Source organism: Selaginella moellendorffii, unplaced genomic scaffold, assembly GCF_000143415.4.
Source record: "Selaginella moellendorffii unplaced genomic scaffold, v1.0 SELMOscaffold_28, whole genome shotgun sequence".
NCBI classification, from domain to species: domain Eukaryota; kingdom Viridiplantae; phylum Streptophyta; class Lycopodiopsida; order Selaginellales; family Selaginellaceae; genus Selaginella; species Selaginella moellendorffii.
The window spans coordinates 1,215,769-1,225,514 of record NW_003314289.1 but is presented as its reverse complement, the minus strand read 5'-3'; the positions used below and the strand labels follow the sequence as shown (position 1 = coordinate 1,225,514).

At 41.4% G+C, this 9,746-nt stretch overlaps 2 protein-coding genes across 3 annotated transcripts; both read right to left on the bottom strand.

Moving 5' to 3' along the window:
- Positions 1-4,743: 4,743 nt before the first annotated feature.
- LOC9630395 (glutathione S-transferase U19) lies at positions 4,744-5,785 on the bottom strand. 2 transcript variants are annotated; one of them, XR_002993007.1, is made up of 3 exons: positions 5,416-5,785; positions 4,943-5,360; positions 4,744-4,886 (listed from the first exon to the last, which is right to left on the bottom strand). XR_002993007.1 is itself a non-coding variant. In XM_024680611.1 (2 exons), exons 1-2 carry the CDS (start codon positions 5,731-5,733, stop codon positions 4,995-4,997), a joined length of 684 nt encoding a protein of 227 aa, XP_024536379.1. In that variant the 5' UTR covers positions 5,734-5,784; the 3' UTR covers positions 4,891-4,994. The 2 variants fall into 2 exon arrangements, 1 of the variants encoding a protein (XP_024536379.1); XM_024680611.1 differs by lacking the exon at positions 4,744-4,886 and having other exon boundaries at positions 4,891-5,360; positions 5,416-5,784.
- An 897-nt stretch (positions 5,786-6,682) lies between these two features.
- Positions 6,683-7,156, bottom strand: LOC112348263. Its single transcript, XM_024680444.1, has 3 exons — positions 7,119-7,156; positions 7,043-7,071; positions 6,683-6,951 (listed from the first exon to the last, which is right to left on the bottom strand). Exons 1-3 carry the CDS (start codon positions 7,154-7,156, stop codon positions 6,701-6,703), a joined length of 318 nt encoding a protein of 105 aa, XP_024536212.1. The 3' UTR covers positions 6,683-6,700.
- Between the last annotated feature and the right edge of the window lie 2,590 nt (positions 7,157-9,746).

Here is a 9,746-nt window from a genome sequence, read left to right as displayed (position 1 = left end):
ACACAAAGGGTATGATAGTAAATATGTTTGGCAGATATGGTAAGCTATCATTCAGCGATATTGAGGGACTAGTGTTAATACGCGGGGGTTCTTGATACTAGCAAGTGCAAGACAATGACATGAATTTCTCAAACCAGGCTGAGTATGCTCAGCAAAAAACACATAGGGTTCCCTACCTTATGTTTATCCAATTTAAGTGCATGTTCATTGACCAGTTTCTCAACTACCTCAAGTGGGAACTACTAACAGGTTTTACAATACTGACCTCCTGCCGTCGTGGCAGTAAAGAAAGAATATTTGAAAGGACTAGCTGACAGGTAACTTTTGATACCTGAAGTCACATTCGTGACAACAACGCTATAAAAGAAAGGCACAAGGGTCACTTTTTTAGAAAAGCATAATAGCCACTTTTTTATACTAACTTTAAATTCTATGCAACTCAATTGTTTTAGCCTCAAAAGTTAGCATCCCATCATACAAACTACCTACTAAGGTTTAGGCTAACCAAAGTCAATTTTAACCCTTTTACTAGTTTGTACAGGCTTACGAAAACAGAATGGTTTTCGAGCAAAGTGATCAATAGATCAGCCATTGGAAAAGCTTAAGAAAATTTGTGGAAAATTTTCCATCCTAGAGAAAGAATGACTCCATTCTAGAAATACAAACTTTCAAGACTCAACCAACTTCCTTCTACTAAAAACTTCATATAGGTTCATTTTAACACTAATTTTTATGATCTAATAGTATGTCTATATTTTGACATCCACAAAATGCAAAATGAACATCTAAAGCTTAATCACGAAGACCATATCTTTAAATATCCATATTGCACTAATACTCTTTATCAATCACTTTCAAGATCCAATATGAAGCCAAAACACTAACAAGAAAAATGATATACAAAATCAAGCTCTAAAGAAAGTTCCTTATCACTCAACAAAATAATGTCATCTCTACCAGCACAAGTGCTAGCAAAGTTAATGCCTTAACTATACATCTTCTCCATCCAACAATCTGTTCGAAGTGCTAATGGATTAACTGACAAGTTATAGCAAATGAATGCTACAACCCTTTTCCAACACTTCAATAGGCAACCCCTCAAAGAAACAAGGTATTGATGGAAGCTTAGCATAATGGATCACCATTTAAAACTTAGTTAAAACTATTTCAATGCTACTATATGTAAGTAGATTAGTTTCACCATCAACCATTTTGGGGTTGATCATCATTTAACCAAGCAACTTCGTAAACATATTACTCATTATCACATGGATATAATATAAAAATCACAATGACTTAATTATCAATTGAGCAACACCATAAGCAAGCCTACATTATTACTTCAAAAGCTTACATGAGTATCAAATGCTAACTTGATTCAACAAAATGCAATATAAATGCCACATCCCACTGATAAAGATATACAACACTCAACACCACTAACTTTTGTTCAAAACACAGATAAACTCATGCCACTTTTTTTCCAACCAAACTAAAAAGTTAGATTCCCCGAAAAAAAATTGAGCATTGTAACCCAAATCTTCAATAACAAGCTTAGACAGAATGGTATAGCACTTCACCACTATTCATCAAATGGTACTAACATAAGGTGTATGATAGTGAGGGTGTTTAGCAAACATAGTAAACTATCATCTAGTGAATATTGAGGGACCAAGTTCAATATTGTAAGGGTTCCCAACACTAGCAAGTGCAAGCTAACAACATGAATTTCTCATTATCGTGTCAAATATGCTTGACTAAATGACAACTTAGAATTTCCTTCCTTAGTGCCCTTTTGGTCTAAATGCACATGTGATGACCAATTTCTCAACTAACTTAGGTGGAAACTAATAAAGGGTCCAGCAATATTAACCTTCTACCATTGTAGCAGTAAAGAAAAAATATTGTTAGTTGAGATTGGATATGCCAATGATTGTGATGATGCCTTCCAAAAATTGCATCATTTTTATTAAGAGCCATTTGAGTCAGTGATGTAGGTTGGTATTTGTTTCCGAAGCCTCTTACTTATTGCGGAGCCAAATATATCGAAGTGGATCAAATTAAGAATGTTGTGGCTAACACTTCATTAAGATTTTGTAAAACTTGTGTATACACTTGCTCTAGCCACCCTTGACGATGCTCTTTATTTGGCATAACGTTATAAAACATTGTCTCTTCCACTTCTTGTTGCACATCTTTTAGCTTCACTTTTTGTGGGAAATAGTACTGTTCTAATTAAGGTTGATATTGTTGCTGCTTGAGTTCAAAGATAGGCAAGGACATGGTCATGGCCGTGATATCCACTGTTAGGTGTGATGAAGTTGGTCACATTTATTAGCGTTGTTAGCATTTTCTAGATTGGTGATTTCCATTTCCTAAGTGGAGACTTTGGTGTCAATGTCTTGTTGGTGTTGCTGCAATGGAAGGTCTAGACACTGAGTCACTCAAATAACAGAGGGATCTTACACGAATAAATTAGTGACCCTTCCATCTTTCTTTCGGGAGTATCATTAAAGGGTTCACTTGGTTCTAGCTCATCAAATGTTTACTTTCCAAGTTCATTTTTGTAACAAAAGGTTTCTTATTATTCTTTCTGTGTTGGTTCGAGTTTATCTTTTATTGCTCAGCCTATTGCCACATGTTGCCATCTACATTGCTTTAATTTTCACAAGTGATTACATTCAAACCATTATACTATTGTAACACTATCCCTTGGAGACACATAGAAAACTCATGCAAATGCAAAGTATTATCCCAAGAATGATATGTGGCAATCATTATAAAGTGATCTAACTAATGGTACACATCATTCCCAAGACTCATATGGAAGAATTTTAACTAAATGCGAGGATTGACATCAAGAGCAAGAGGAGCTATCCCATGTGTTGTAAATGCCACTATCAATTGAGTTTGATTATTCAACTATAACCATATAGCATTGAGCAACTGCACCAACTACTACTTTAAAGTCAAAGAAATAAGAGGCTGCTACTTTGCAATGAAGATGAACAAAAAAGAAAAAGCAAAAAAAAAAAAATTGAAAACATTATAAGGAAAGGGAGATAAACAATACAAAAGCTATATCTAAATTAAAATCCTAAATTCAAACACTTCTTAGGGACAATCAAAATTGCCCCTCATCTCCAACAATGTAAGTGTATGGAATATGGAAATTGAATACAAAAATGTGCATATTAATTAGCCCAAAAACCCATCTTATATAGAGGAACAACTGGTTTAGATTGAAACCAATCCAACAGCTATCAAAATCCTATTACACTAATATTAGTATACACATTGTAGCCATACACTTTGGACCTCACAATAATTAATTTAAAAAATCTTAAATTAAGTATTGTGAGGCCCAAAGTGTACCTTGATAATTGATAATAATTGATATTAATTGATAATAAAAATTAAATATTAATTAAAATAATTAAACCATAAAAAATATTCATTTCAGAGGTAGAGCTCCTCAAAATTGGCAATTTTTAATGTTTTTTTAACCTCTATAAAATTAAAGTAATTTTTATATAAAAAAATAAAAAAAATTATAACATATATCTTTAATATATATCTGTATAGGAAAAGAATTTAACTTGAGCTACTTTGTTAAATATATAAAACTATTAGGTAGTAAAAGTTTAAACTAATAAATATGAAAACAATAGCAATGTGGTAAGTATTTGTTATACATAAAAGGCTTTGCCATATATAGATGTATGCACAATAATGAAAATAATAATGAAATGTTATAATTTAGGCAAGAATTAACCTTTAAAAGAACATTCAGCAATGAATAAAAGATTTCTGGAGAGTGTTTGTTTAATCATATAGTAACAAAGTGTTAGCTTCTCATTACTATTTCTATACTTTTAGTTTATAGTTGTTTATGTAAATTTGTAAAACATATTTCTAAACAGAAGCTTCCATAAACATAAAAGGAGAATTTAAAAGATAAGATTTTAATAAAAAGGCTAATCCTAACACACACAAGAGACACAGATAGAGAGAGAGAGAGAGAGAAAGAGAAATGTAACATGTAATTCATAAAAAGGTGGAAATTACAGTGGCATATTTCATTCACAATATGTGTCTGGCTGTTATTGGTCCATGTGTAATATGAGTATAAAAAACACAGGCATAGGATATTTTATTAATATCCAATCCTTATGCCACGGATGGGTGCCCATAACAATGACCAATGTTATGCTTGGAGAAGAGCTCCCTCACAACTAGGCTCACACAGCAAGAGCTTGCACGGATGACAAGCACGGGGCACTGGTGGATGAGCATGTGAATCAACTGTGGAGTTGTGTGAAGCTTGGAAGTCACCTCTTCTGGGCTTGATGCAAGAGAAAGAGTCCCATGATATGGATGACCAGAAGAGTGAAAGCTAAAAGCCATGATGAGTGAGAGCATTGCTGCTGCTACTCGAAAAATGCATTGTCCTCCACTCCAAGATTGGCAATTCACAAGCAGAAAAACTGGATAGATGGGATCAAACGAAGAAATCTGGATTGAAGCAGACAAGCTAAAACTCTTTCTACCTCTACTCCATCCTCACAGTCGGTATCGATATCAAACAAAGTGGGACAACCCCAGCTCCTCCCCACGGGCCATATAAATAAATATCCCCCATCTCCCACTTCCAGATATGTTACCCCTATCTGGATCTCTCTTTTAATTTGCGATTGTAAACTAAATGTTTTTATACTTTATCATCCACCCATCGGGCTAGCATCCATGGGGCACCCATTGCAATGGGATGTATATTTAAAGATAAACCAATAAAAAACTGCCACATGGACACTATTGAGAGAGAGAGAGAGAATGCAAGTGTTGATGTGTTGACGGTAGTAAAAAATCGCCGTTCGACGAAATTTCTGGAGCAAGAACCTGTCAGAGACGTTCTTTATTTGAAGTACTTTTTATTGTTTACCCATCGAGATGATGAATCGAAAACAGCATGTATCTTGAAAACCGTCAGTGTTTTAGGCAGCCCCGAGAACTCGCTTCCTGATAACCTCAGCGAATTCAGCAACCTTGTCTGGGCTTGGAGTGGATTTCTTGATCGCGTCCACGGAATTTACAGCGTCCACCCACTTGTGGAGATTGGGCCATTCTTCCGGGCCTGGAAGCACGAATCCTCCCACTTTCTGGTAGCCTTTGAACCAGCAGATGAATGGAGCCAGACCAACATCTGCAAAGTTCATAGCGTCGCCGCCAAAGAAAGGCTTGCCTGGAGCGATGGTGCCGAGAGCTTCATCGATTTTCATCAGAGCCCACTTGAAGTCCTCGCCGGCTTTCTTGTGCTCCTCCCCCATAGCTCGTATGAGTCGGTTCCCGGCGTCATAGAGCTGTTGGTAAGGAAAAATCTGGTTTTGATCAACCCGGAAGAAGCAACAAGTTTACCTTTTTGTCACCAAAATCTGCCCAGAAGCGAGCCACAGCCTTTTCGTATGGATCTTCCGGGAGGAGCTTGTGAGAACCGGGCCACACAATGTCAATGTAGTCGACGATGACGAGAGACTCGCAGATAGGCTTGCCGTTGTGGATGAGAACCGGAATCTTCGTGTAGATTGGATTTGCCTCGAGAAGCTCCTTGCTCTTGTTGAGCAAACTCTCCTCCTGGTAATCGTAGGACACCCCTTTCAGATCCAGCGCATAGTGGACTCTCAAGCCAAACATACTCGGCCAGAAGTTCAAGAGCTTCACACTGTCTTTCGACATGGCTACTACTCGCACAAAAGAGAAGCTCAGAAAATACAAGGCACAACACCAGTTCTCTGAAGATATATGCCAGCGAGCCGGTGGATATTCGTTAAGGCACCTTAGAAGTCTCTAAGTTAGAGGCTTTTGTACGGGTAAATAATTAGCGGCCCACGACTCCAGCGTGCCTGCCACAAAAGATCAGAAAACTTGTCGTGACCTCTATAAACACCATCCCTTCTGACGGTCTCGCGCCAATCCTCGAGTCAAGATTATGTTTGCGGTAGATTCTTGCGTTATCTCCTACAGAAGGGAAAAGAACTGTGAGAAATTAACTTGCGGTTCAAGTACCTTTCTGGTGACAGCTTAAAACAATCCATAGGTGTAATTTGGTCCTCTGATACGACTCTTGTCTCGGAGTGAGGCATCAGTGTCTGTCTGTCTCTGCTGCAAGCAGAAAAGATAAAACGTAAAAGATGACGGGACAAAGACTCGAGTGTCAGACATCTATATTTTATACAGCGAAGCGAACAAATGAGAGGTGTTAAACCATACCTCGGCTCTAGAGAGGTGTGCGGGCGTTATCTGAGGACCAAGAGCGAGATCACCAGCAGCACCACGACTAAGACGAGCTTGAGTTTGAAGGCTTCACTCAGTAGATTTGGAGGCAACGGCGTTCCAAAGCTGGCGGCAGCATCAGGAGCAACAGCAGCATCATCCGTTGGCTCCTTCTTAGTTTGTCTCGGCCACCACCACATTGTGAAGCTCTTCACAAGTCGGAACGCTGGACGCACTGGCACTGAAGGAAACTTGAGCCTGATCTTGAAAAACTTGCTAAAATCAGGGTGGCTCCGTCTCTCAGCCGCTGGCGGTTTAGGCGCTGCTGCTGCTCTCGGGACTGCGTCTGGTGCTGTGTAGCGAAGGTTTTGCTCCCAAAAATTTATAAATTCCCTCTGCTCGAACAAAACTTGTTCCTGAAAGACACGCATCATGGCTGAAAACTGAAAACAGAAAGTCCTTTCCTTACCTTGTCAGCTACCGTCGTATACAATCCTTTGTGTATCTTTGTTATCTTCTTCTTCAACTCCTTTCGAATGGGAAAAAATCGGCCGATGCCAAGAACTCGTGCTAGGAACCTCCATCCGGACAACAGTTCCTCAGAATCTGTTCCATCTTCCTCGATCTCACTCACGTCCCCGGCCTTAGACGGGTTTCCAACTGGAGCCAGCATCACAACACCTGTGCATGCAAAACAAGCCAGGTTAAAAAATTCGCATCAACTCTTTCAGGCTTTTACCTTTCTAGATAATGCAGAAAGCAGAGATCACACCTGATAGTCGCTCTGGAATATATCTGATGCTGCCCACGCATAGGGACCGCCACCAGGATGTACCAGCAACCAAAACCTCTCGCTGAGTCTCAGTGTGTTGGCAATGAGTTCCATGTCCTGTGCGGAAGAGTTAAATGTTCTATTGGGATTAGGATCACTCAGTCCGAATCCCGGCAAGTCGTATATGATCAGACGAACTTGAAACTGTTCCAGCAAAGAATCGTTCAGTCCGGGAATGCCTACATAAAAAATCATATGTTAGCACAAGTTGGAGAGAAAAGGCGCACAAAAGGACATGGTACCTGTCTCTCTAAAAGCTGTGAATCCCCGTACCACTAATCCAGAGTGCTTGGATTTTTCTACACTGACCCCTAGCTCTCTGTAAGCTATGTACCTCCCATCTGGTAGCAGCAGCTGCTTTGTTAGGCGCCAGCTTTGACTACGTGGTCAACATCGGTCAAAGGGAGGCTCAAGGGTATATTAAGGCATGTTAGGGTAAGGGACTTAACCTACCCTAGGGCTCACAGTGGAGCGGCGGCGCAGTGGAGCTTTTGAGGTAGCTCGGGGGTGGTTGGGTGGTGAGGAACCTCAAGAGGTGGCGTAGCATAGTCTAGGGCAACGAGATCTTTGTCTTTTTGCGCCGGATCATAACATTGGTATCAGAGGATTGGTTGCGATGGCCGACCAAGCTGAACGCTGGAATCCTATCATCGATGGTGGTGCCGACGATGGTGCCGACGAAGCTGTGGAGATTTGGACCATTCAAGATGTGGTTCATGAGCTGCGAGCCCTTAATAAAAATCAGCAAGAGATGCAAGACGAGATGCATGGCATGATGGATACCATGCGTGGGCGTGTTGAGGCACTCGAGGCTGGACAGGGTAGCGCTCCAAGTAAGCCTTCTTTGGTAGATCGACTCAAGATTCCAACCTTTTCCGGTGATGGTGGTGTGGACGAGTGTCTTGCTTGGCTAGCCAATGTGAAGAAGTTTTTGGCTGCTAGAGGAACTCCAGATGCAGAGGCTTTAGTGGCTATTCCGATGGTTTTGCGTGATGCGGGTCTTCGATGGTGGAATTGGCTTGAGGAGTCCCGTGTTGCGGATAAGCAATCACCAGTATCTACCATGGATGAGTTTGAGGCTACTTTCCGTTTACGTTTTGCCCCTCATTACGACGTGGAGAATGCTCGTACAGAACTTCGCCATTTCCAGCAAGGGAAAATGACGCTTGGGGATTATATTGAGAAGCTTACTCGCTTGATTAGTCGTGTTCCAACGAAGGATCCAGATCAGAACAAATCCTACTTCATTGATGGCCTACATAGTGAGAGCATGCGGCAACACTTGCGTCATTCTCAGCCTACAAAGAGTTTGGAGGAGCTCTTTGATGCGGCTCGTCGACTTGATAATGACAAGCACAAGTCTCGCAAGCGTTCGCGGAGTCCTTCTGTTGAGAATCGTCGTGATGATCACCGTGGACACAAGGATGGGAACAAGCATCACAAGTTGAAGTCGGTGGTGACTACCTCGGATGCAAAGGGGTCCAAGAAGCAGAAGTTCTTTGTGAAGAATTATAGACAGGGTTGTCATCATTGCAGCGAACTTGGACACTACAAGGCTGATTGTCCGCAGTTGAAGAACAAGCAGCAGGACAAGAAGAATGGCCAATCTTCTTCTCACGGTAAGTCCGATACTAAAAAGTTGCAAACTTTGCAGCGTGAGGAGGAGGAGAACGACCATTCCGGTCGGAGGAAGCGACTTTCGATCGTTGCTCGTCAGCTCAACTGTGTGTGGAACAAGATGGAGCTTGAGGATACGCGTGAATCAGCTTTAATGCTGGAGGGCGTGTTCCGTGGTGATCCAGTGCGGATTTTACTGGATAGTGGGAGCGATGACAACTTTGTTGCGGCAAAGTTTGTTGCGGAGCATCGCCTGAACACACGTGGAGTTCTTCCATACACAGTGGAAGGTGCAGCTACCTCTGCTCAGCATTTCGATGCTTGTGTCGAGGGGCTGGAAGTGTTGGTTGGCAAAACCACACTTGTGGAGACTTTTTATCTCGCGGATATCCATCGTGTGGATCTCATTCTTGGGATGCCATAGTTGGTGAAGGTGGATCCAGAGATAAAGTGGAGCATTAAGCGTATCTCGCTGGAGTATGGTGGCGTTAAAGATGTGTGGTTTGGCGAGGGCGTTCAACCACCAGTTGTTATGCTCTCTGCTACATCTTTGAAGCGGGCTTGTCGTAATGGAAAAGCACTTTCAAGTTACTTGCTGTTTGTTCGTGACTTGGGGGACCAAGGCACGTGTGGGGGAGAAGCAGCAGTACGGGATGTACTTGACGAGTTTTCTGATGTTTTTCCATCTGAACTTCCTCATGGATTGCCTCCATTACGAGGTGTGGAGCATGGGATTACATTGGAGCCGGGGACGCGGCCAATTTACCGGCGTCCATTTCGGTTAAGTTATGCGGAGGAGCAAGAAGTGCAGCGGCAAGTCAAGGAGTTACTTGAGTTTGGATTTATTCAGCCAAGTAAGTCTCCGTTTGGTGCTCCGGTCTTGCTTGTGAAGAAGAAGGACGGTTCAATGCGGATGTGTATTGACTACCGTGCTTTAAACAAGAAGACAGTGAAGGACAAGATGCCGATGCCACGTGTGGATGATATCCTAGACAAGCTTGGTGAAGCACGAGTGTTTACCAAGATT